This window comes from Manduca sexta, chromosome 1, assembly GCF_014839805.1.
Source record: "Manduca sexta isolate Smith_Timp_Sample1 chromosome 1, JHU_Msex_v1.0, whole genome shotgun sequence".
In the NCBI taxonomy this organism is placed as follows: domain Eukaryota; kingdom Metazoa; phylum Arthropoda; class Insecta; order Lepidoptera; family Sphingidae; genus Manduca; species Manduca sexta.
This window is the reverse complement of record NC_051115.1, coordinates 5329133-5356245: the sequence shown is the minus strand read 5'-3', so window position 1 is coordinate 5356245 and position 27113 is coordinate 5329133. Positions and strand designations below refer to the sequence as shown.

The following is a 27113-nucleotide window of genomic DNA, read 5'->3' as shown; positions in this document are numbered from 1 at the left end:
ATATATATACCTACTTGTTGTACTACGTAAATGATTTCCATTTGTGATTCGTATAATATAATAAACACTTTAATAAAGAATGTTTCTAAATTAGTAAAATTGTTTTTACTTTATTTGTTTTTTCATAGTCTATAATTGATTTGGTCTATGAAAGTAAAAGTTGCACATCTCTAGTGTCTAATACTCTTTAGTGAACCAAAGATAATAAACGTCAAACATCGAAGGAAGACTGCACATTTGTTAACATTTTTACGATTAATTTTACAATGTTATTTCATTATTATTAAATAAAAACTGTGTTATATACAATGGAGGAGTTGTTAGCATGTCGTGCGTGCCTCGCCACAGGGGTCAAATTGCACAACATGCGTTCACAGCAACTAGTTAATGCCTACGAAAGCCTTACTGGTATCAAAGTAAGTTTTACGAAAATTCAGCGAAATAATTTTACCGGATTTTTAAAATGTATTTTATTAGGATGTCAATAAACTTTATTTTCCTTTGAGAAATATAATAATACTTATATATCGTAGTAATAAACAACAAATTTATCAAATCATAATGTCTAAATATAATTTCTTTTGAACAAATTAAGCCACTTACATAAATATATTTTTGCTGACATATAAGTAATTATTTGGAGTATTAGTTTTGAATTTGTTCAGTTATATTGCGGCTGACTATGCCACCCTTATTTTTTTGGAGTGATGGATATCTTCTTTAGCAAAAGTGGACACCTACAATAATTAACACTATGCTAGCTTTAAAATGTCAAGTTTAGAGGAGAGACGTTTAAAGTGAAAAATTTGATAAATTTTATAATTGTAATATCAGCCCTGTATTATATACTTGTCCACTGCTGAGCACGGGCCTCCTCTACTACTGAGAGGGATTAGGCCTTAGTCCACCACGCTGGCCTAGTGCGGATTGGTAGATTTCACACACCTTCGAAATTCCTTTAGAGAACTTCTCAGATGTGCAGGTTTCCTCACGATGTTTTCCTTCACCGTTAAAGCAAACTATAAATTCACAAAGAATACACACATGATTTTAGAAAACTCAGAGGTGTGTGCCCTTGGGATTTGAACCTGCGGACATTCGTCTTGGCAGTCCGTTCTACACCCAACTAGGCTATCGCCGCTTGCCGCGCAAGATTTTATAACACTAGAGTTTTGTGTTATTAAAGAATTCTTCATTTTATAGCAAAAAAGAGATTTTGTAAGCTTATAAAAGATAAAGAAATAATAATTTTGATATTTAATGGAAATTAGACAAAAATCTATTTAGCACGGTGTTAATTGCAGCTGACGGAGTGGTCTTTGTCAGTAACTGGTCTATGACCCATTGCTTCTACGGATCTTCAGATAAATATTTTTTTTCTGACAACAGATATACTTCAGCAAAATTATTCTTGAACCGTTTGCTTCTGTGGTCATCAGGATCTTTATTTTTTATTTAACAAAAGGCATTGCCACTCTAATAGTCTATGCTTTCAGATGACGAAACCAGAGAACTATCCAGAATATCTGTGTTCATACTGTACAACATTGTTGCTCAAGAGCATATCGTTCAGGGATAAGTGTGTGAGGGCCATGGATTTACTGAACATGGCAGTGTTGCAGTCTGGGATGGTGAGTGATATCTACCTTTTTTAGATGTAATTTTTTATGGTTGTCACTTCTCTTTATAATAAAGGTATTTTTTTACATTTTTACATATATGTTTAAAAAAAACATGCATATAAAAATATAAAAAAAATTAATGACTCTTCGATGGCAAAGCTCAAGACCCAGGCCATTTTAAAATTATTAAAAAAAAATTAACAAAGCATGAAAGCACTCCAACAAAAAAAAAATATGACAAAGCATGCCTTTAAAAATACTCCAACGAACTGATGGGTCTATTCACTATCCCCGAAATGTTGCGTGACACCTTTAATAAGGATATTTTACATCGCCTGATTAGTTACCACTGTAAGGTGTGATAACCTGCCATAGTAGTCCACATAATGTCACGCAACGGGATCAGCCTGTGTATAACGGTTCCAGCAAGCCGGGATAATTGTGTTGACTGAAGAGATAATCATCTCTTGTCAGTCCGCTTACCATCAGGAACAGTAGGGTCACTTTTCATTTATTTATTTATTTATTTGGACAAACAGTAGTTGTTACATTGTAGCATGGATACAAAAATCGTTACAAAAAATATAATTCAATGTACAACACTTTAATTTGTCACATGCACACATAATAACGTGTATTTTTCTCGGTAAATAAATATTGGCATTGCACATATACAGCCCAAGATACGCTCGCAAATATAACGAACCTCTTCCGTTCCAGCTGACCCAATCAGACATTCTGAATGTAGACAGACGGTACAATAACTTGGTGCTGCCGTATGTATGTGAGAGTCTTCTTCTGAATGTGAAGGAGGAGAGTTCCCCCATTCCAAGGGATGAGAGTGATGTGGAAAGTGATAATGATTTCGAAGGTAAGAGGTCTACCACCACGTACTGGCAAGTGCAACATTGGACGTCCACCTGCAAGGACAGACTGCTTGATGAAGGTCACTGTATGCAGCGTTTCGACAGTTTCGCCTGAAAATCTTTAGGGGAGGCCTATTTTCAGTGGAGTTTAAGTGGCTGATGATGAGAGAAGTGTAATTGTATACAAATTTGCCACCAATGTTACATAACGCTTTGTACGGACCCCCCTCCCGCCCCTATAACGCATCGTAACGTTTTACAAGAATAAATTGCGTTACGTAATACTTGAACTGCCCCTTATATCCACATCAAATTTCATGGAAATTGGTTTCATGATTCAGTTGTAAAACGTAACATACAGTTAATTTCGCATTTCTAAGTATGGATAGGTTTTTCTCGCTGCTCGGCTTCATGTTAGTTTTTCCGGGATAAAAGTCCCGCTTTATATTTTCCCGGGATAGTCTGTGTCAGTCAGGAGTAACGTAGCTTCTGAATGGTGAAAAATTTCAAAATCTGTTTAATAAGTTCCTGAGATTGGCACATTCAATTGAACAAAGTCTTCAGCTTTATACAGTGATGATCCGCTCCTATTGGACATAGCGTGATGTTCTATAGCCTATAGCCTTCCTCGATATACAGGCTATCCAACACTAAAACAATTTTTTCATTCGAACCAGTAGTTCTTGAGTTTAGTGCATTCAAACAAACTTTTCAGCTGTATGTAATAGTATATTATTTATTAAATTTTCTCTCAGCAGATGACAATGACGCACAAACAGACGCATGTGATACAAGAGAAGCCATGAGCAGTGAAGATGAACCTCTCTCTGTGAAAGTAGAAAGAAAAAATCAAAATGAAGAATCAAAAGACGTTCCAAATTTGAAACAAGATGAATTCCAAAGTGTCAACATAGAGTGCATTACTTTGACCAAAGAGGAGCAGATTGCGGAGGTTTTGGCGCGAAAGAATTCTGTTAATTATCAAAACTCATTATACAAATGTGATAAGTGCTACAAAGGGTTCATAACCGATGTAACATTCAAGAATCATATGTTCCGCCATGATCCGGTAAGTTTTGTTTTGTATTTTTTTGGGAATATGGGAGTTGCTATCAAAATTGTGTCTTAATAAACTAGCTATGGGTTGAAGGAGTTTTCCGGGATAAAAGTCCGGCTATATTTTCCCGAGAAAGCCTATAACCTTCCCAGGGTCTTAAACTATCTCCATACCAAATTTCATAAAAATCCGTTCAGTAGGTTTTGAGAAAGTCGATAACATACAGACAGACAGAAAGGGGACTTTTTTTTATAATATGGATAGATGGTTTCTTATGTTTACGCGCATTTTCTTTCTTATTAATATTAAGGTGGAAAAACCAAGTAAAATTTTATTTTGGCCCGACCCGGGATTATAATACAGGATCTCAGCGTTGTAGTCGTATTCACACCATGTGCAAACAAGTAAGCCATCGAAGCAGTAACTTTTACATATAAGTAATGAAGGTTGTTCCATACAAATGACTGCTAAATTAACTTAATACTATATTTATTAATTAGCTTTTGTTCGCGGCTCCGCCCGCGTTATAAAGTTTTTCGGGCCCAAGTTTTCCGTTATAAACGTCACGCTATATATTTTCCCGGGAGCCTATATTCTTCCCAGGGTCTCAAACTGTCTGCATACCAAATTTCATCTGAATACGTTGGGTAGTTTTTGAGTTTAACACGTTCAAGCAGACAGATGCAGCGGGGGATTTTGTTTTATAATATATTTTTATAGAACTTTTTAAGAGGAGCAATCCCATCATAATCATTCATCATTGTTGCATAACTTTGACCGTTTACGCAGCGAACGCAACGGAAGCTCTCATAACTAATAAATTTTCCCCGTTTTTGCAACATGTTTCATTACTGCTCCGCTCCTATTGGTCATAGCGTGATGATATACAGTCTACAGCACTCCACGAACAAAGGGCTATCCAAAACAAATATTTTTTCCGTTTAAAACCGGTAGTTCCTGAGATTAGCCATTACTGATCCGCTCCTATTGGATATAGCGTGATGATATATAGCCTATAGCACTCCACGAACAAAGGGCTATCCAACACAAAAATAATTTTTCAGTTTGGACCGGTAGTTCCTGAGATTAGCGCGTTCAAACAAACAAAGTCTTCAGCTTTATATAATAGTATAGATAATACAATATCATTGCGTAAATATTTCATAAGACTTATTGTAGTCAATACCGTCAGATTTCGTATATACCACTTTTATTTTCAACGTGCGCTGTGTCCGTGTGTCAGGCCGCGGGCCCGCACGCGTGCGCGGCGTGCCACACGCGCTGGGAGAGCGCGCGCGCGCTGCGCTCGCACACGCTGGCGGCGCACGCGCGCAAGTTCGTGTGCCGCGCCTGCGCGCACGTCACGCGCTCGCGCCACCGCGCCACCGAGCACGCGCACTGGCACAACGGGTGCGCCACATTATATACAAATATATGCAACCCGACACTCGTAATCTCACATACTCCTCATAATGTTTCTAGTGCTATAAAACATAAGTACTCTATTTATAGTTGTCATTCTTATACGAATGCTGTTTCACACCTGTGATTAGTGAGTAGACTCATCCATATAGATTTTAATTTGAATTAAGCATGTTAAGTCTATTAACTATTGGTGTCATTTAATACTCACCCACATAAATTTGTTAGTAAAAATACTTTTAAGTCTGTTCTAACACTATTAGTAATATGAAGTTGACAAATTATATTTCAAAATTCTATCTCTATAAACGAGTCATTGGTGTAGAAAAAATATTTTTAAAAAATGATTTCCACTAAAAAAATTTTTGTTATCCATAAATTATAACAATAAAATATTTACACTCTCACAACTTATAATTTTTTTATGAAACAGGCTAAAAAAATTATTTCACTTTAAAAATAATAACAAAAAATAAATTGACCTCCACAGTCACACATTCCGCTGCAAAGTATGCGGCTCGACGTTCTCCAAATCGACGAGCTATCTCACGCACTTGCGCCTACAACATCCCTCGCAACACCGCTGCGAACTGTGCGGCGAGGCGTTCCTCGGACCGAACGGGCTCAACATACACAAGAAGAAGGCGCATCGGGATACTCAGGTTAGTAACGTCACTGCTGTGTGAGTGAGATAGACTTTTTTTATTGCTTTGAATGACGAGACGAGCTTGCCGTTCTGATGGTAAGCGATACCTATAAACAGTAGAAACACCAACACCTTGAATTACAAAGTGTTTGGTATTCCACTGCGCTCGCTATCCTGAGACATAAGTCTTATTATGTCCAGTAGTTACACTGGCTCCAATCAGTGGCGGTTCGTCCATAAAAGCCCAAAAGCCTGGCTTGCCTTAAAATTATTTGCACTAAACGGAATATGGAACAATTATTATAATTTTAAGGTCAGTACAGTAAAGATAATAATTCCCTTGCTATGTGTCGTTGCACCGAGCCGGTTCGCCTCGAGCGCACCTACACACACACTAATACACCCTAACATACACCACATCTATACCGTATCAGTATGCACACATTTAATATTTCCAAAATTTTATAAAGATAGGGAAATAATTCCAATATTACCAATTCCTCCCTATCTATTTGATTAATTTCGTTGCGGGATAATGACAAGTGTTCCCTGAGACTCGGCGAGCTTCACCGCTCGGTGTCATGCGCGCCACTGCTGATCCTTACAGGAGTTGTAGTGGTGGGCGTGAGGGCGGGAAAGTCTCATGAAGTCTCATTTCATTTTTAATATAAATCACGCGCACAACATGTATTCCACCACTCTCTCTCTCGTGGGCTTCTACGAGGCTTTTCGCCTCGGTATTTCTTTTCTTTCACACTTATAGATCGAATACGGATAAAATCCTACCACACACGTATAGCTATAGTGGGTTTCTATAGCAAACAGTACTAGAAACAAAGCCACGCTTTAAAAATAGTGTTGCCAAGTGTACGTTACTTCTAATATTTAACATTTATTCTGCATCATATTTCTTATTTGAATGAATAATCTTTTATTTTCATAAATATTTAGTGATTTTAGAATTAACATAATTTTATTTACATAATAATAATTAGTTTTGTGTATTGTAAGTATTTTATATAAAACTTTCGTATAGAGTATTATTTTGTAGTATCATTTGCGATTAGTAACTGGCAGCACCAGTTGTTTGTTTTGCTTGAGCTGTCAATACATTTTTAAAAGTATCAGTGTTTATTGCGTGTTTTTGAGTTTTATATTTAAATATAAAGAAGATGAGTGAAATGATTCCTTATAATAGTTTCCAAGTGTGTGAAAGTTTGATAGTAAATTTGTTAGGTTATGATGGACAACTTTCAACAAGCTGGCGAGAGGCGCGAAATGTTCTGAGTTGAAGAATAAGGTATTTAGTGTAGTATCCAAAACTAATTGTCGTGATTTATTTATTTCAATTAGAACGGATAAACCAATTACACTAATTAAGTTAATAATAACAATATATAACTATAGTAAAATATGAAACAGATCAATAATGTACTTAATAACTACATGAAATATGCTGTATCATGAGTTAATTCCACAATAATGCAAACATTCATACTGGATCACGTTCCAATCAGCAGAAAAAATGTCAAAATCGGATGCGCTATTAAGGAGAGCGTTAAGCGTCGAGAGTTCGCGGAATGGATGGTCCAATACGAACAAGTATTACCTAAGTTGTATCGTTGGTTTTGCATATTTTTTTCGAACGATTTAGGATACTTCTGGTTAAGGATAATGATTTAATCGGTCAAATATATTCTTATTTACAAAAACATAATATGAACGTATTAATTTCGAGAGCTAAATGTAACCTCATTTCGGCAGTTAAGTAGGTACAGTAGATATGTGACAAAATTTCAAAACAAAACATTTAACATATAAAGAAGACAGACACAAAAAAATGTATGAGTTCTTTGAGAATTTTAAGTGTGTGAAGTCCACCAATCCGCACTACAGCGTGGTGGACTAAGGTCTGTGCAGTGAGACAGTATATAATACAGCGCTGATATGATAACCCTTGCAGTCGCAGCGGCCGCAGCTGCCGTGCGCCGCGTGCGGCGCGGTGTTCCACTGCGCGGCGGCGCTGCAGTTCCACGCGTCGCTGCCGGCGCCGCTGGGCTGCGGCTCGGCGCTGCGGCCGTGCGCCGAGTGCGGCCACAGCTTCCTGTCGGACGAGCGCCTGCGGGAACACCTGCGCGCGCACCACGGGGTCGGCTCGCTCCAGTGCGAACACGTCAGTCATGCTTCATGTGTTGGATTCTAATTCTATTTATATTGCAAATGAGTTCACAATGGTATGCAGGGTCAATTTGACATTACGTTCTAAATGAAATCGTATACTTATGTACTTGGAAATAATACTACAATAAGTTACTTGAGCCGTAGATGTAAAATAAAAAGTGTAAGTTTTGAACAAAATAAATATTCATGAAAAGTAACTTTAATTTTACGTGCCCTAATGCCACTACTACTACTCTAAGAGAATTAGTCGCAGCGACATCATATTTTCAGTCAGAAATACACTCATGCACCAGCCATATTCACAGTAAACTACAAAATTCTCAAAAATCACAAAACTAAAACCAGGAATTTTAGTGAAAATATTCATTATTAATGGATGATTTTTGACACAATGTCAGCAAAGGTGAAGACGAATATGTTCATTTAGCAACGCAATGTCAAAATGACCCTGTATAATTTCACAAACAATTATAAATATATTACTTTATAATAAAATGTAAGTAGATATTGTAACTTTGACTTGCGGACGACCAACACTTCAGTCCGCCTTCGTGACCATGAAAGCTGTAATCGAAACGTTGTGAGAAAATTACAATATAAAAGAAAAAAGAAAAATCGGCGGGTCCTACGTATACTAGTACAGGTGCAAAAACACAGCGTTACAGGAGAGCAGTTAAAACTTTGTACATTTGTCATACTTCAACGGAAATCATTGAAATATTCAAATGATATACCTCAGTATTTCAAAATTTCAAAAATTTCTTGTCTTTCTGTTGAAATAGTTTGATTTGAATATCTGACATTGTTGTAAACATAAGGCATCATTATGTACATTATTGTCGGCAGTGCAACAGAACGTTCGCGCACAAACGTTCGATCGCTGTCCACCACCAGCGCGTGCACCTAGGCGTGAAGCTGGCCCTCGGCAAGGACGCGCGAGGGAAGGTGTTCGTCGTCTGTGAGATATGCGGCAAGAAGTGCATCGTGAGTTCCTTTGGGACTAGCTTGTGGACGCGGCTACGTCCGAGTAAAAAAATCTGGAAAAAATCTTTCTGTATATGGTCCTGTGTAAGCAGCGATAGCCTAGTTGGGTCGGGAACGGACTGCCGAGACGAATGTCCGCAGGTTCAAATACACTTAGAATCGAGTTCTTTATGAGCGCCACTCCGTACCTAACTACACGCTGTCAATGTTGCAATTATACTAAAGTCAGGTATACAGATTGCAGTACAGTTGAGTCGAACACAATGAGTGTACGGAACGCTAGATCTAATGTATAGTACATATATGTATATCGATGCTTTTATCGATGTTAATGTTATGGTTTGCAGTCGAAGGCGTCGTTGGTGGATCACCAGCGGATCCACTCCGGGGAGAAACCTTTCCAGTGTCCAGAATGTCCAAAGAAGTTCAGCGTCTGTCAGCGTCTACAAGTAAGTTAGTTGTACCATGATGAAGTTAATATAATAATATCAGCCCTGTCACAACCCACGTTATCCTGGAATGCAGAGGAGTAGCTGCACAACGGGCTAACATCCTCGGTACACCAAGGTCACTCTGAGGAGCCTGTGGAGGAACCAGGAAGATCCTGCGCTTCTGGAAGGAGTTGGGCTGGCTAGACCCATAGTCGGCATCCCACGCACAACGGCCTGATCTACTACGGGCTAAATGCGAAAAAACGAGCCTCTCAACATAGAATATCAGCCCTGTATTATATACTGTCCCACTATTGGGCCTCCTACGGAACCTCCTCCTGTGGAACGGACTGCCGAGACAAATATCCGCAGGTTCAAATCCCAAGGCCACACACCTCTGACTTTTATAAAAAATTATGTGTGTATTCTTTGTGAATTATCGCTTGCTTTAACGGTGAAGGAAAACTGAGAAGTTTATAGGAATTTTGAGGTGTGTGAATTCTGCCAATCCCCACTACAGCGTGATGGACTAAGGCCTAATCGCCCTCAGTAGTTTAGGAGGTCCGTGCAGTGGGACAGTATATAATACAGGGCTAATGAATGATGAATCTAAACTAATTGTGTGTTGTAGATCCACCTGCGCACGCACACGGGCGAGCGTCCGTTCAAATGCGCCATCTGTCCCAAAGCGTTCATGCACAAGGCGGCGCTCAACCGACATGACCGGGTAACTACCACATAATAATCTCGATATACCATATTTTTACACTCCATTGTAAATTTTTTTACGTAGCCCTAGTTACGTCGCCGTAATTGAAACACAAGAAGAAACAAACAAGATAATTAAGTTTAGAGATAAGAGTCAATGATTATATGTTTCAATTAATGTAAGTCAGTTCTCTGCTTGTATTCGGCGTGGACGGTCGAGTCCACCGGGCTTTTCTTTTACATGTACTAATATATTTTAAAATCAAATATATTCTCATTTATAACACTTTTTAAAAAGCCCGAATCGCCACGACGAAATATAACTCCCTTCCATAATATAACTCCCTTCCATAATATGGTAAAACTGATTTAGGCTGCGCACTAAGTTTTGCACTTGTATCGGGTATCCTTTACAAACCTGTTACAGTAATTAGATTTGTCACACTCCAAAATGCAAAGTTATAAAAACATGGAGAGAAAATATTAAAACAAAATCCGCAAAAAAATATTTTTCAAAGTCTAACATTCATATAAACATAAATCATGCGGCGGTTGGGAGCCTGCCCGCAGATAGAAGGGAGACAATTGAAAACTCAGGGTAATTACGTGGTACGAGCTTTATTTTTACACCTCCGCGTTACACTCGGTACTGGTTGCTGGTGTTATGCAACACGAGTCACTGGCCTGGGGAACTCCGATTAGGTCATAATCATTTTTCTAGACCAAAATGCTTTTCCCATTGCAGGTGCACACAGGAGTGAAGCCGTACACGTGTTCCCATTGCGGGCGCGCGTTCTCCCAGTCCAACAGCATGAAGCTACACGTGAGGACTGTGCATCTCAAACTGCCGGCGCCGTACCGCAGCAGGAGGAAGCTTAACGAAGGCGGATAATGTGACTCGCTCGGATGGAAGGGGTGAATTGAGCTTAGGGGGTGAAAATGTGTCAACGAGTGCAAATGAGGCAATGGGTGAAAATTAGTCAGTCAGTGGTGAAAGAGATGAATAGTGCTCTAGGGTATGAAAATTAGTGCAAGAGTCAATGGGCGAAGAAGAGTCAATCGGGTGAAAATTTGTCAGAGAAGTGAAAATTAGTCAGTCAATGGTGAAAGAGTTGAATAGTGCTCTAGGGTGTGAAAATTAGTGCAAAAGTCGACCGATGAAGTGTATTCAATCGAGTGAGAATTAGTCAATAAGGTTCACCTTATTGACTAATTCTCACCTCACTAAGGTTTGGGTTAAAATGTAAGGCCTTTTACTAATTTGGTCATGCTCCTCTAGTTCCGCCCATTTTTTTACTACATTATTTGTCAGACTTTGTAATACAGTAATATACAATCATATACAGTATGTAGTACATACAGATATTTGTCTAAAATCTTATGATACATACAATAGGCAATCACATTTTGTGATCTAATAGGCCGTTAGTGAACATCCATGGCACATGAGCCGCTACAGTCCAGGAACGGAATGAATACTTCAAATCGCCTGTGTTTTGTAGCAAAGCATTTCCTTCGCTAAAATAAACTACAGAAGGTTTATTTTAGAGAAAGAAAACTATCTTATTAAAGTTAGAAGTGAATCTGTTCAGTTATTGTGAATTAAACGAATTTTGATGTTAGAACATTATACTGCCATGTATGTTTTATACAGGGTCATGTTGACATTGCGTTACTAAATGAAACCACATACTCGTCTTCACCTTTGCTGACATTGTGACAAAAATCATTCATTAATAACGAATATTTTTACCAAACATCCTGGTTTTAGTTTTCTGATTTTTTTATCATTTTGTAGTTTAATCCAAATATGGCGTGTGTAAGTGTATTTTTTAATGCAAGTATGATGTTGCTGCGACGAATTAGCTTAAAGGAGTAGTAGTGGCATAAGAGCGCGTAAAATTAAAATAACTTTTTATTAATATTTATTTTGTTCGGTACACTTTTTATTTTACATCTACGGCTCAAGTGACTTATTGTAGTGTTATTAAAGTAGATAAGTATGTGGTTTCATTTAGTAACGCGATGTCAAAATGACCCTGTATAGTATCTTGTATAGTGTAAGTACGCGGCTGCCTCGCGAGCCTGCTACAAGGTAAGAGCCTCTAAAAGCAATCTGTACTAAATATTTGCGAGGCAGCTGAGAGACAAGCCTGTTGGAGACCAAAAGCTAAGTTGATAAAGAGATAGAGTAATTTGACACAGACAATAACAGAAAAGTATTTTTTTTTTTAGTAATGCTACACACCTTTTTAAGATTGTTACACAAAAAAAATTTTTTTTTCGCGGAAAAAAAGGCGTTGTCGCTACCGTCACTTGAAGGTGAGTGGAACGGTTATGTTATCAGTCTTACGGCCCAATGTCACTCGGCAGTATCTGTACTTGAGCGTCGACGTGACGTCATCGAAGCGAGGTGCACACGGAATTTGACCGTGTGGTAGCTTGGCTTCTGGTCTGCAACTGACTTTACGAGTAAACTGACATTTTAGTATTAAGATAAGCTTTTTAGATCTGTTTACACGCGACAAATACCTCGGAACTTAGACGATGTATAAAGGACACGGCTTGATCTGTCAAAATATAAAAATTGCGCACGCGCACGTTTGTAAAAACTGTCATGCGCTGACACAAGTGTGTAAGATTTATATGCGTTCATTAACAGAAACAGTATGTTGCACTTTCTATGTAGTAGTTACTGAAAGTGTTAGAATTAATTGTTCGCACCAAGAGCGTCGCCAAGGGGGGGCAGGGAGGGGCAGCCACCCAACCAGAGGTTCTAAAACAGTTCTCGACTTTTCCTACAATTCATACTTTTCTCTTTCTCCATATCAACTTGCCCCCCCTGGGCCTTCGGCTGGCGACACTCTTGTGCAACAATTAGCACATAGCGCGTCCTTTCTACATGGTCGAAGGCTCAAACTGTTCAGAACTGACCCGCAGGACATACAGGTTATATGGGTAGAATTAGTTATTTACATGAACTAAGAGAGGCAGATAAGAAATTATTTATAAGCTTTTGCTCGCGGCTCTGCCTGTTTAAACCCATCCCGAGATTAAAAGTAGCCTATATCAGTGGCGCGAAACCTGATACAACACATAGGTACTAAGATGTTTTTATTACATAGAGACGTTGTCCGAGCTCAATACTGGCAAGACGAAAGCAAGGTAATTGCCCGACATTCACTTAGTCAACCTCCAACCACTTTCGCCGCTAGTCGGCTTACTGACTTTTGTATTTTTATAAATAAAATGCCTTCCTGTGTTTTTAGACGATGTACAAATTATACTCCAACTGTGAATGAAATAAACGTTTCATTACATACGTTAGTAATAAGTATACACTATTTAACTTATTTTTGACTAATAAATGAATTTTATTCGACTGTCATGGCGACGGGGCAATCGACGCTCGGGCCCATTCGGAACCACTCGGGCACACTCGGACTCACTCGGGCCGTATCAATGCGAGCCGTTTGGGCTGTGACTATAGTAAATACTGCGCTGTTTATATGTGCAATTTTGTTAGTGTATGACGCGTCTATTTGTAAAACGTTATTGAGTACTAATATGCATGAAATACTGCAAATCGTTCTAATGATAATTAGATTCTACATAAAAGGAAGCAGTAATCGGGTTATATGGATCCTTTGCCATTGGTATATATAAGTTTGTCAACTGATCGTGCACACCGAAAGGGTCAAAAGACAAGCAGCTCTGTCTAACGCACGCGTTTTACAATCTTTTGTTTCATCTTTCCGAACTGTTATTTTTTTATGGATATATCTGTAGAAATCTTCACTGGTGGTAGGTCTCTCATAGTGAGAGTCCTCTTAGGTAGGTACCACCGCAATGTCTATTTCTGCCAAGTGTGTAGTCACTGTTGTGTTCCGATTTGAACACTAGCCAGTGTAACTACTGGACATAATAATTAACATCTCATGTCTCCGGCGAGCGTAGTGGAATACCAAACACTGTAATTCAGGATGGTGTTTCTACTGCTTATAGATCGTATCGCTAACCATCAGGCGAATGGATAGCTAGTTTCGTCATTCAATGCAATTAAAAATAAGAAAAATCTCTGGGAGTTAGGAACGTAAAAGTCTTCCATGCAAGTATTTTGCTTTAGATAATTTACTATCTGCCTCTCTCAGTCGGTCTGTTTTCGAATTACATATTTTACAGGATAAGAACTTATGACCTCGCATACTGATCAACCGGTTATACATCGGCGTTTTTAAATTTATATTTCACTTGTGTATGCTCATGCAGAAGAAACCCATTATCTATATCTTGACAGTGGAAAAACGTGCGTGAGGGCGCTAGTATCGCTTTCTAGTTTTAAAGTTGATATTAGTGCAAGAAATTATTCATATTATACTGTAACATGGTGAGGTTTTTAATTTCCTGGTCGGGCTATAAATGTAATTTAGACAAAAAGCATGAGATTAACACTGGTTTGCGTTGTATACAAATTCTTATTTTAATTGAGAAAACTTGTGTCTCATTGCCAATTTCTTCATGATTTATAAAAGTAGCAGCTAAAGTAAAATCCATAAGAGCTTCCACAGTAATAAACCAAAAGTAACAATTACTTTGACTGATACAAACTTAGACAATATATAAACATGTCTTGTATGATTTTTCTGTTCAGCCAAAGTATAAGATTAAATGCTCATTCGCACGTTTATAAATACTGTTGTATTTAGCAGATTATAATCATAATATTAGCCCTGTATATACTGTTTCACTGCTGGGCACGGGCCTCCTATAAGTACTACTTTGCCAGTTTAACTACTGGACATAATAATTAACATCTCGTGTCTCAGGATGTCGAGCGCAGTGGAATACCAAACACTTTGTAATTCAAGGTGTTGGTGTTTCTACTGTTTATCAGTCGTATCGCTTACCAGCAGGCGACCGGCAAGCTCGTCTCGTCATTTAAAGAAATAAAAACAAAAATGTATGCGTTCATAATAAAATAAATTTGCAAAGTGTGTTGCTTTCTGTGTAGTAGTTATTGAAAGTGACAGAAATTTTTGTCCGTGGCGTCCTTTCTAGATGGTCTAAGGGCAGTGTTTCCCAACGCGGGGCCCACGCCCCACAGGGGGGCAGTTTGATAGTTAAGGAGATAATTTAAACAGAATTTTCAGTTTTTCATTATATGTTTTGATTTTCCTTATGATGTTTTGATAACAATTTCATAGTGATTTCTTCCTAAAACTTATCATTTATATTTCTTAAGGGAACAAAACTATTTTTAAAGGTTAAAAATTATATATGGGGGGCATAAATAATTTAAAAATGTTAAGGTGGGGCATGGCCTAAAAAAGGTTGGGAAACACTGGTCTAAGGTATGAAGACATTGGCCGTAGGGAATACAAAATACAGAGACACGCGCCGTGTGTAACCTTCCCACAAGCTGTTCATTACAGGTGCTGCTACTATAATATTATGATTGTTTTTTACGCATTTAATACTCAATAAAATATACGAAATGTATATGTTGTTTTATTTGGCAACTAGCTTATGCACGTGACTTCGCCCGCGTGAAGTTTTCCGGAATAAAAGCCTTGCTATATATTTTCCCGAGGTAGAACTCTCTCGCTTTAACAATAACATAGACCAGAGTGTAATTCAGCATACGGAATATTAGGAATGGATTTGGTGAATTCATTGGAATACTGACGTACGGGAATGATCGATCAAGCAAGTCAAGTTCAATACTTAAGGCTTTGATTGCTTTACATTTGGCAACTTTTTTTAATCCCTAGGAGGAGTGGAAGGGAGCAGCCCCCCCACCCTGCCCCCTCTTGGAGACGCCCTTACGTCGTTCATATTTTTGTAAGCCTACAATGTCTTTCACGAGCACGCGAACAGTGAAGAAATTAAACACAGTATCAGTAGAAGTAGGTATGTATTAGTCGGCGAGCGCGGGTGTGGGATGGCGCGCGTCATGTCGCGCGTCACGCCGCGCGTGGTGGCGGCGCGGCGGCGGCAGCTTCATGTGCACGGTGCGCACGTGCGTCTTCATCTCGGCGGACGTCGCGAACGGCTTCCCGCACACGGAGCACGGGTAGCGCCGCACGCCCGTGTGCACCTGCGGGACATCACCACACCTGCACTGTGACACTCTTACTTATAACAGTTTCGCAAACCTATGTTTAGTTACAGCTCGACTAATCTGCATTTACTCAGAAACTTGGTCTACAAAAAATATGAATAAATTACCAATATAGGCAACTCTACATCAGAGCAAATTATAATTATCGAAATTCATTTATGATATAAATCAGAGTCCCCGCCTTTACAATAATATTTAACCTCTAAACAGCCACACTCACCAGGTGATGTCTGCTCATCGCCGGGTAAGTCTTGAACGTGTTGGGACAGTACTTGCACTTGAACGGCCGCTCGCCCGTGTGGATGCGCACGTGGTTCTGGAAAGTGTGCGTATGCGCACGATTAAAAAAAATAGGTCGTCGAGGTCTATTAATAAAAAACATGTCTATATTATTGCATCACGCATTTTTTCATTTTTTTTCTTTTTTTCAGAGGTTCAAGAGGCCATGTGTGTTGGTACCTACGCATATAGGAGTCGTACATAGTATCTCTCCTCACACTACGACTGCGAGCTGATCCCTTGTACAGTAACGCATCTGTAAGCATGTCTAACTCTGCTAGTGGTAACTCTACCACTAAATATCAATTTGCAACTGCTCATAAATCGACCACCGTACACAAAGTCATTTATTTAGTTTACACACTTCAGTTTTAATTTAATAACCAAACAAAAACATCATCAATCTAAAGAAGTTTGCAAATTGGCTAATAAATTAGTTCTGAAGTGACAAACATAATATACTACTAATTGAAGACCTATTTATTTTAGAGAATAAGCTAAACTGCATTGATCTTACTAATGTAATCACTGAGAGTGCTACATAACAATTTCTGAGATATATGAAGTCTGCCCGCACTACAGCGTGGTGGAGGCCTGATCCCTCTCAGTAGAGGAGGCTCAGCAGTGGGACAATATATACAGAGGTGATATTAACATAAAATAGTTGTATTTTATCTAATACTATACGACTGCACTGAGGTCTTGAGTTCGACCCCCGGGACGGGCAAAATGATATTGTATTTTTCTGCTCAGTATCAGCCCGGAGTCTGGAATTTGTGCCCGATATGATAGGCTCACCCCCTCAGATGACATCAGTGGCGCCTCTGCCTACCCCTGCGGAGATAAAGCTAAGTCGTCGCGTGTGGTTACCTGCAGCTGCTCCGGCATCCTGAACCGCTTCGGGCACTCGGTGCACGCGTACGGCTTCTCGCCCGTGTGGATGCGCTGGTGGTACACCATGTGGTACTGGTCCTGCGGGACACCACACTCTCAACCTTTGTCACATGCGAGGTCTCTAGCGCAATAGGCACGGACCCTCGGGTAGGGGCCGTTCAAGTATTACCTAACGCAATTTTCGAAGATTTTTTAACCCCCATGTAACGCGCCGTAACGTTTTCGTGTATACCCCCGCCCCCTCTATAATATCAGCCCTGTATTATATACTTGCCCACTGCTGAGCACGGGCCTCCTCTACTACTGAGAGGGATCAGGCCTTAGTCCACCACGCTGGCCTAGTGCGGATTGGTAGACTTCACACACCTTCGAAATTCCTATAGAGAACTTCTCAGATGTGCAGGTTTCCTCACGATGTTTTCCTTCACCGTTAAAGCGAACGATAAATTCACAAAGAATACACACATGATTTTAGAAAAGTCAGAGGTGTGTGCCCTTGGGATTTGAACCTGATGACATTCGTCTTGGCTGTCCGTTCCACACCCAACTAGGCTATCGCCGCTCTAAAAATTACGTAACTCTAAAGTGTTTTTTTTTTCTAATATTCACAATTATGTCACGCAAAGTACCGGAAAGTCGATAAAATACCTTTGTTATTGTTTTAAAATAAAAACCCAATGTAACATAACGCTTTGTACGACCCTCCCTCACCTACAAACTACGTTACGTAATACTTGAACGACCCGTAAGAGTCTTTTGTTATTTTGTAATAAACCTATATTTTGAATATGTACCACTGGTGGTAGTCTCATATTTGAGAGTCCGCCTGGGTAGTACCACCGCAATGTCTATTTCTACCGTCAAGCAATGCGTAGTCACTTAGAAGGACATTGTAGCCAGTGTAACTACTGGACATAATGAGACATCTCATGTCTCATGGCGAGCGCAGTGGAACACCAAACACTTTGTAATTATTGGTATCGCTTACCATCAGGCGAACGGCAAGCTCGTCTCGTCATTCAAAGCAAAAATTTGTATATACGAGTATATTATGAAACCCATCGGCCTCACCGCAATGATCTTGCCACATATGTCGCACATGGCGGGCACCACCTTCATGTAACGCTTGCGCCCGCGCTGGTCCCCCGCGGGGAGCTCCTCGCCGTGCTTCTCCAGCGTGTGGTTGTTCAGCTTGCTCTCGTGGCTGAATACCTTGTTGCACTGGAATTGACACATTTCGACCTTCAAAGACAAAGTGGAGAAGCGCGTACACATATTTCATATCTGGAAACATTTTGAGGTAGATACGAGGGTAACATTTAGTGTGAGTATAGATGTGTGTACGTGTGCGTGCGTGTGTGTATGTGTATTCAAATTTCATATCATCTCACCTTATCGCAGGGGAATTGAACCTTGTGGCTGGCCAACACGTGGTCTCTCAACGCGTTCTCCAGCTGGAACCCTTCTCCGCAGTGCAGACACCAGTGCTGCGTGCCGCACTGCGCCGCGTGCGCGTGCGCAAGCAGCGCCGCCGCGTTCAGGAACTGCGTGTCGCACGCGGCGCAGTGCAGCTCGGGGGGCGGGTTTAGTGTCTGGGGATTACAATATTGGATCGACACTTGAAATAGACTGTTCCGTGACAATGAAGTATTGGTTTCTATTTTCTCTAGTCCAGCAGCATTGATTCTTCTTCCGAGTGCAACACATATACCATCTGTGTCGTAATGTGGGCACACATAAATAAATCTTCAAACATTTACTTTTACACACATTACAATTTATAAATGTGTTAACGAGCATCTGCTTTTACACTTTGGCAGGAAGGATAGATCATAAAGACATGTCCTTTATATATTGTCTAAGTTGATTCCCAAAGTGGTCTAGGGGAGACTTGATGGAGGTCTACGTTGGTGTGACTAAAAAATAGGGGTCCACAATTCGTAAAGAACTAAGATGTTGGCTTCACATATTTGTAGGCAGATAATATTGATAGGGGTCGTGAGGAACGTTGACAGCATAACTGTCCAGACGCCCTCCGCGATGACTGAGCAGTAGTTGTAATAAATTGTTTCTATAAAACCAAAAAAAGGCCACCAAAACCAGTAAAATTTTGAAACTGGTCTATGAAAAAAGAAATAAGAAGTAAAATTTCTTTAGCTCAATTTGTCACTTTCTACCATAGTTTGTTATTATTATTAATTTACAATTTAATTTAGTTAAGACGTAGAACAGTCGCTTCGTCCGATCACACTGCGTGCGGAAAGTTTTAGCTGAAATCTAAGATGTTGTTATTACATAGACACGTTGTCCGAGCTCAATACTGGCAAGACGAAAGCAAGGTAATTGCCCGACTTGACCAATGAGCGTGCAGCACTAACGTTGTTACGTAACTGTCGATGTATATATATCCTTTTCTAACGAATGTGTGCTGCATCTTTTTATTCCTTCTTCGAGCCAATTTGTAATTATATGTGACTATAGCAAATAGTGCGCCGTTTTTATGTGCCATTTTGTTAGTGTATGACGCGTCTATTTGTAAAACGTCATGGCTGAAATAAAGCGTGTGTAGGTGAGGTTAAAGCGGCGATAGCTTAGTTGGGTGTGGAACGGACTGCCGAGACGAATGTCCGCAGGTTCAAATCACAAGGGCACACAGCTCTGACTTTTCTAAAAAAAAATCATGTGTGTATTCTTTGTGAATTTATCGTTCGCTTTAACGGTGAAGGAAAACATCGTGAGGAAACCTGCACATCTGAGAAGTTCTCTATAGGAATTTCGAAGGTGTGTGAAGTCTACCAATCCGCACTAGGCCAGCGTGGTGAACTGAAGGCCTAATCCCTCTCAGTAGTAGAGGAGGCCCGTGCTCAGCAGTGGGCAAGTATATAATACTGGGCTGATATTATTATTATTATTATTATAGGTGAGGTTACGATGAGGCAGGGTTACCTCCTTGTGCAGCCGCTCGCGGTGCGTCTTGGTGCAGACGAATGCGTCGCCGCAGACGCGGCACCACGGCAGCTGCGTGCCGTGCTGCGAGCGCACGTGCGCGTGGTACGTCGTGCCCTTCGTGCTGCGCGGGACACAATGCGCGCGCGCGTCAGACAACCGGCGCGGACTCGGCGCGAACGGACCGAACAGACTCCTTACTGATCGGTCCGTTCGCGACGGATCGTTTTATATAGGGTGTCCCTAGATAGTGTCATGCGGAGGACCAGAGATAGAGCACCTTTCGGGGTATCCCAATCAGCCTTATGTATGTTCCGCGGTTTTGTTTAGTATTCGAGTTATGAATATTTTTGTGGGTTTTTGAGAATTTTCGATTTGCATTAAATAACTTTTTTTTTATTTAAATAATTTTTGGATAATGGAAAATTTTAAGCATTTCCCACCTTGCTGTCTTTTAAGACTGAATTTAAGCAAAGTAGCTCCCTTGAAGGACTGTGTTTATTTAATGAATATGTAAATTGAGCATCTGGAGAATTTTCTCATCTATCTTAGAACCACAAAGTCACGTGTTTAGATTTTTAATTTAAAATAGAATATTTAAGTCACAATTCATAGAATGTAAATTTTTCATTCGACACCAACATTTTCATAATTTACATTAAAATTACGAAGCTGGTTGTTTTTAGCAAAAAAGTACAACAAATTAAAATTTACTTGCAATATAAATTCTCGAAAAAGTCTTAAACTTTATAAAAAGAAATATTGTTAAATCTAAAATTCTCAAAAATTCAGAAAAATATTCATAACTCGAAAACTATGAAACATCGCTGAACATACAAGGGGGTGATTCGGGTACCCCAAGAGGTGATCTATCTCTAGAACACCGCTTGACACTTTTTTGGGACACCCTGTATAATTAAAAATGGCGATTGTAATACGCAGATCAATGATATACATATATTATCACATTTTGCTAGTGGTAGAATATATTTAATATCTGCCCGGAGAGCGACCACCGTACACAAGGTGTTAAAACCCGCCATATTGGGCCACGCGACTCGTGTTCCAGGATCTGTGTATATCCGGTTCCAACATAATTGTGTCCACTGAGGGGTAATCATCTCTCGTCAGTCGACATTCTATTGGACCCCTCCACTTACCATCAGGTGCAGTGGAAGCCCTTTGCCGTGCGAGAACAAAAAAAATAAACACTACAATATCCTTTCAACTGGAACACAACAGTGTGTGCAAACTGCTGCTTGATGGAAGAAATAGTAATATGTTTTGTGGCATGGCATGAATCTAAAGCTTTAATTTACTGAACTGGCCGTTAATGATTAATAAACTCACTTGAAAGCCTTCCCGCAGTATTTGCACTCGAACTTCTGAGTGTGCATCTTCGAGTGTTGGACCGCGTGCTCTCTAGAATAAACATGTACAAAGTCATACTTACATAGCATCACGGCTCTGATCATACTTACATAGCATCACGGCTCTCATCATACTTACAAAGCATCACGGCTCTCATCATACTTACATAGCATCACGGCTCTCATCATACTTACATAGCATCACGGCTCTCATCATACTTACATAGCATAACGGCTCTCATCATACTTACATAGCATCTCGGCTCTCATCATACATACATAGCATCTCGGCTCTCATCATACATACATAGCATCACGGCTCTCATCATACTTACATAGCAACACGGCTCTCATCATACTTACATAGCATCACGGCTCTCATCATACTTACATAGCATCACGGCTCTCATCATACTTACATAGCATCACGGCTCTCATCAGCATCATGGCTTTTACCCTTTTTTAGAGATGAGCAGAAATATAAAAATCGGTACAGTCTCATGATCAGATCGTAGATTGAGATCGTTTATTAGAATAGCCGTTAATCTCTCGATTGATCGAGAGATCGAGATTACATAAGTAGTCTTTACAACTTACCGCATCCTGGTGACCACCGAGCACACGCGGCACACATACTTGTACTTGTGGTGGCGTCTGTAATGGCCGGTCAAGTTCACACGCTTGCCAAAACGGAACCGGCAGAACTCGCACGCGTGCTCCAGGCTCTGTGGACATATTATCAACGTTTGTAAGGCGGTACCGCGGACAAAGACTAGTGTGTGTAACGCAAATTTGTGTTATATAACATAAAATAAATAAAACTCCTGAGCTAAGACAACACGCGAGGTCATTCGTGTAACTGCGAGGTCCCTAGTGTAACCACGAAGCCCCTCCTGTAAACGCGAGGGGCCTTGTGTTATTGCGAGGCCCCTTGAGTAATTGCAAGGCCCCTTGAGTAATTGCAAGGCCCCTCGAGTAATTGCGAGTCCCCTCGTGTAGCCGCGCGATCCCCCATGTAGCCGCGAGGTCCCTCGTTTAATAAAGAGGCCCCTAGTGTACCGGCAAATTCGCTCAGTAAACGTGAGCCCTAGCACCTATGGGGTAGGGCTATGAACCACTCACCGGGTCATGCTTATCTTTGATATGCCGCTTGAGTGTGTCCTCGTGTATAAACCCTTTGTAACATTGTTCACACTTGTTGTGGGCCCTGAGGTACTTGGGACTGTTCTTACGCTGTAGCATGTCGTTTATTTCATCCTCTTTGGTCATCACTATTATGTCCACGTCGTATTTTTGGGAGAATTTTAATCTGTAACAATGTTTTTTTTTTTTTTTATAAGAGTACTGCAAAGTGACGTCACTGCAGCTGATGGTAAGGAGAAGGGTCCAATAGTGTCGACTGACGAGAGATGATTACTCTTCGACAGTCGTCAATTATGCCGGCCTGTTGGAACCAGTTATAAATAATTTCTACGATGGAAAAACCAGGCCATAATTATTTTGACCTGGAATTCGAACCCAGGACCTCAGCACGGCAATCGTAGTCGTACTACTTACGCATTAATACTGCGTTAAAAGGCAGTCTCAAATAACTACATACCTATCTTCTGGATCCGTGTACAAATTATTGACCCTCGGCTTAGCACTCTTCCTGACCTTCTTCTTCTCTTCTTTCACCTCTACATCGTCCACTTCCTTCTTACACTTCCTTTTTCTAGTCCTCTTAACCGGAATCTCAAATTCTGTATCAAGAAAATCATCACATTTCGTCTCAACATCAGAATAGTTGTCCTTGAAGTCGGCATATTCTTGGAGTTCTGGTGGTAACTCTGGGATGATCTCCTGTGGTATTTCCTGGGTTTCTGGTGGTGGCTCGGGCTCTGAATGGGTGACTATGCTGACATTCGTTTTGCAGTATGAATGGGATATTTGTTCTGCATGACGGTCTATTGTCGCTATGTCTTCCAATGTGATCTGAGGATAAATGATCTATTGTGTAAACAGTTTAAATACTTGATTAATATGCTATTGGAATAATTAAATCTTTTTGGTCTTTCTATTCTAATTTGTTGCTTGCTTGTCTTTTTGACTATTGGCAAAGACCTAGAATCTCCTGTAGGAATATGTTTAGGAAATTTTTAGTTAACATGATAAAATTATATATAATAGGATATTGTAACCATAATGAGACTTTTGGAGACTTAACAATGCATGCAGTGGTGTCCCACACAGTCACATGATAAAAAATTCAAGAAGTTATTTCTTCTGTTTATGTAGGATTATCTCATACCTGGTGGCATGCACACCTCGCCATATAAATGCAATAACAAAATCGAATATTTCGGCAGTCCAAAATACATTATTTTTGTTAGTAAATTTCACGACACACATCACGCTTTTATTACCAATGGGATACGCAGACATGCAATTAGAGCACCCACTTTTCGGCAAGTGTATCTGATACGATAGGGAGCGACTCTATCGCCATATTAGGGAAAAAATTCTAAATATCACTTAGCCTGACTCAGAGTTCGAACCTGGGACCTGAGAGCAGTGGTAGTATCGCGTACGCAATACAGCCACGCAACAAAGACAGCTGAGAAAAAAAAAATACGTTAAATTCTCTCACCACTGGCGCCAGCATGAGCATGTTCTGAAGAAGCGTATCCGCACGACGACATCTCTCGCGGAACTGTATGAACTTCAATATCAGGGCCCTGCAGAGGTGGCACAGGTGTTGCGGCAGTAGGTCGGTCTCTTGCACCTGGTTGGAAATCCATTATTTTATCCTACGTAATAAACTTTGTGGAATATGGCTATACATGCTAAGTTTCTATAAACAGAGGAAAAAAATTACATATTTCTTTTTTATTACAATATGGTGAAGTCCTTGGTGCCGAGGACAGAAATGTGGTTGTACTGTTGAAGCAACCCACATCATGCGCGGTGTGTCAGCGCTTTACACCACACAAATTAATTGTATTAATTTTACCAATCAGTTCACGATCGATCATCGACCTGTTCTATGAACCACTGATTGATGAGACCACTTAGACTAGGTCAGTGTAAATAAACCACATTTTACCCACACTTTAGTCTTTTATATTTACCAACCAAATGTAAATTGTACAGACACCAAACCCTGTACAGCGGTCATGTGGAGAATATAATGCTATTGAAATAAAATTATTTACACATTTTATCATGGTTATTGACATTATTATTTTCTCCCATTTCGAAGGCTTTATGGCTTCCATGTTTACGGAGCAGACTGAGGTATTGGATGGCCGCAAGTTAAACTCACAATATCGTTGCTTGAACGGCAATCATATCTAACTGACAAATATACCAAAAATAAATTATATAAATATTTTTGAACTGCCATTTTATCTAGGTTTTGTAGTTCAAGGACAATTTAAAAAAAAAATCTTTATGAAATATAAAGTCCAATTTTTATAAATTTTCATATAAAAATCAAAACTTTAAAGCACTCTACTCAAAAATTTACTCATTGTTGCTTAGATATGAATGCCTTTGAAGCATCTATATCTACCTATAATATATTAAATCATTCCTTGAAAAAGTTTAATTATTGTCAGGAAGATATTGCCTCTTAAGCATCAATATAGATTGTATTAGTGAATATATATATTTTATAAATACTCTTCAACACAGCCTCCTGATGATAAGTCGAAATTTGACACAAACAGCGGTTTTAAATATGCATCCATTATTGGATATTCAACTTTATTGACTTGTCTACCCAGTATATACATTATATTTTTAAAACTGCACTACACCATGGTTTTTGTTACCTCTATGGGCACTCACATGAGCAGCACTTGAACGCAAATGTTCAGCCTCTCAGCTACCACTCTACGGTGAAGTCACTATATCACCTGCTAGCCATCTAATATAAAAATTGTGTTGACCCGTTCAAATATTTGACGCTAATTAATTTATATTATGATTTGTACAAAGTGAAGTTACAAACAATATTACACTAATTGAATTAATATACTTTGATTATTATTGTAACATATAATACAAACATAATGTGGGTGAGTACACCTTCTTTCTGGTGATTTTTGATTGTTGGCAGTTTTAGCGTCAGTGTCAAAGGAGATTAAACACAGGAGTTCTGATGACTAACGCGCGGGTACCAGGCGCGTCACGTACTTCGGACTTCAGTCAACTTTGACGAGGACATCATTGAAGCCTCTTCATGAGTAGTGTAAATATTATGGCTTTATTGTAATTTCCTTAGCAACATATACGGATTACCCTGTTCCTACCGTCAGGTATCTCCTTTCTGTGCCAAGATATAATTTAAGTTCAAAATTTCAATATCTAAAACCAGATTCTGAAACCTTACCTCAACGCCCACTAACTGTCGGTATGGCTCTGCCAGTCCGTATTGCGACATGTTGTAAAGCCGCCCGGTGCCTAGACACCCGCGGCAAGTGAATAGTTCACTTTTAACTTCATCCTTAGGCGAGAAATCCATGTTTTGTGACACCGACCACATCTTTACTGTATTGTAGGATTCTTAACTTAACCTAGTACTAATTTTACATTTATAATAAAGCTTAGATGTTACATTACTAGTTAATTATGATTAATATTGTTTTATGATTCAATAAAATACAAAATAAATAATTTTAACAGCATCCGCCTCAGTATGGAAAATGACAATTAATGTTTTTTTAAATGCGCTAGTGTTTATGGTAAAGAAATTTGTAAAATATTTTCAATACCGGGATGACATTCTATATATATATAAAGGAATTTAGTTTTATTATTCGGTACTAGATGGCGTTAATAAGATTTATGGCATTGGCGGGAAAATATCTCAAATAAAATTGAATTTTGAAAACACTTGGCGAAAATTCAAGCTACTCACTTATTTATTATTTTTTGCGTGGCTATATTTAGTGCAAAACTATTGAATTTATACAATATGCGTACATAACAAACTTTGCAAGCGAACTCTCTTAGAAACTGTCAAACGAATTTAATGCCAAAGCGTCATAAAACTTTGTATCGCGCGCAATTGTCGTATTTTTAATTTTTTGAATAACTCGCAATTTTTGCTGCTATCAAGGTATGTAAATAACATATAATACAACCTTTAATATATATAAATTTGGATACACTGTTTGTGTTACACTGCATCTGACATAAAAACTTACCCCCTTATTCATTAAAACGTAGTGATTATATTCTCTTTGTAATTCATAGACGTTATTTATCTAAGGACGTCTGTTTTTCAGTGCTGACGGTATGGCAGCCTTCGCAGTGCGTAGACATGGGGCCGTTGTGATTGGCTAATATTGAGATACAACTTGAATCTAGTTGGCTGTCAGATAAACAAAGCTGAGAAACAGACTTTTTTGATAGCCATGGATAATAGCTAAAGTGAAAATATGTTCTTAGTGATTCGTTCCTAAATCGTGATTAATAGACTCATTTTAATATTTCTTGCTGTTACGGACAAGTAGAGTTGATATATTTTTTATACCGTTGAACTCAATTGCCCGTGCCCAGCAGTGGGAGAGTATGTAATACAGGTCAAAATGATGATGA

The 27113-nt window shown here is 39.4% G+C and overlaps 2 protein-coding genes across 3 annotated transcripts; one reads left to right on the top strand and one right to left on the bottom strand.

Moving 5' to 3' along the window:
• The first annotated feature begins 196 nt into the window (after positions 1 to 196).
• On the top strand, positions 197 to 13120 carry LOC115452396 (zinc finger protein 79). Of its 2 annotated transcripts, none has more exons than XM_037447718.1 (11): positions 197 to 416; positions 1497 to 1631; positions 2343 to 2493; positions 3247 to 3557; positions 4789 to 4955; positions 5458 to 5629; positions 7577 to 7786; positions 8641 to 8778; positions 9126 to 9227; positions 9841 to 9936; positions 10663 to 13120. In XM_037447718.1, exons 1-11 carry the CDS (start codon positions 309 to 311, stop codon positions 10807 to 10809), a joined length of 1737 nt encoding a protein of 578 aa, XP_037303615.1. In that variant the 5' UTR covers positions 197 to 308; the 3' UTR covers positions 10810 to 13120. The 2 variants fall into 2 exon arrangements, with proteins under 2 accessions (XP_037303615.1, XP_037303578.1); XM_037447681.1 differs by having other exon boundaries at positions 3244 to 3557.
• Positions 13121 to 15814: 2694 nt separating this feature from the next.
• On the bottom strand, positions 15815 to 26236 carry LOC115452849 (zinc finger protein 345). Its single transcript, XM_037447557.1, has 12 exons — positions 25903 to 26236; positions 24157 to 24291; positions 23128 to 23501; positions 22650 to 22836; positions 22125 to 22252; positions 21508 to 21579; positions 20158 to 20281; positions 18603 to 18803; positions 18283 to 18432; positions 17188 to 17289; positions 16259 to 16354; positions 15815 to 16014 (listed from the first exon to the last, which is right to left on the bottom strand). Exons 1-12 carry the CDS (start codon positions 26053 to 26055, stop codon positions 15835 to 15837), a joined length of 1902 nt encoding a protein of 633 aa, XP_037303454.1. The 5' UTR covers positions 26056 to 26236; the 3' UTR covers positions 15815 to 15834.
• Between the last annotated feature and the right edge of the window lie 877 nt (positions 26237 to 27113).

What these genes read in the sequence shown, in the direction of transcription:
- LOC115452396 (XM_037447681.1), top strand. Translation starts at nt 309, where the DNA reads ATGGAGGAGTTGTTAGCATGTCGTGCGTGCCTCGCCACAGGGGTCAAA. An exon ending in CAGTGTTGCAGTCTGGGATG is followed by an intron (nt 1,632 to 2,342) that starts GTGAGTGATATC and finishes CTTCCGTTCCAG; the next exon opens with CTGACCCAATCAGACATTCT. An exon ending in CGCTCAACCGACATGACCGG is followed by an intron (nt 9,937 to 10,662) that starts GTAACTACCACA and finishes TTCCCATTGCAG; the next exon opens with GTGCACACAGGAGTGAAGCC.
- LOC115452849 (XM_037447557.1), bottom strand. Translation starts at nt 26,055, where the DNA reads ATGTGGTCGGTGTCACAAAACATGGATTTCTCGCCTAAGGATGAAGTT. An exon ending in GACAGTTAGTGGGCGTTGAG is followed by an intron (nt 24,292 to 25,902) that starts GTAAGGTTTCAG and finishes ATTTCCAACCAG; the next exon opens with GTGCAAGAGACCGACCTACT. An exon ending in TCAAAGATAAGCATGACCCG is followed by an intron (nt 22,253 to 22,649) that starts GTGAGTGGTTCA and finishes ATATGTCCACAG; the next exon opens with AGCCTGGAGCACGCGTGCGA.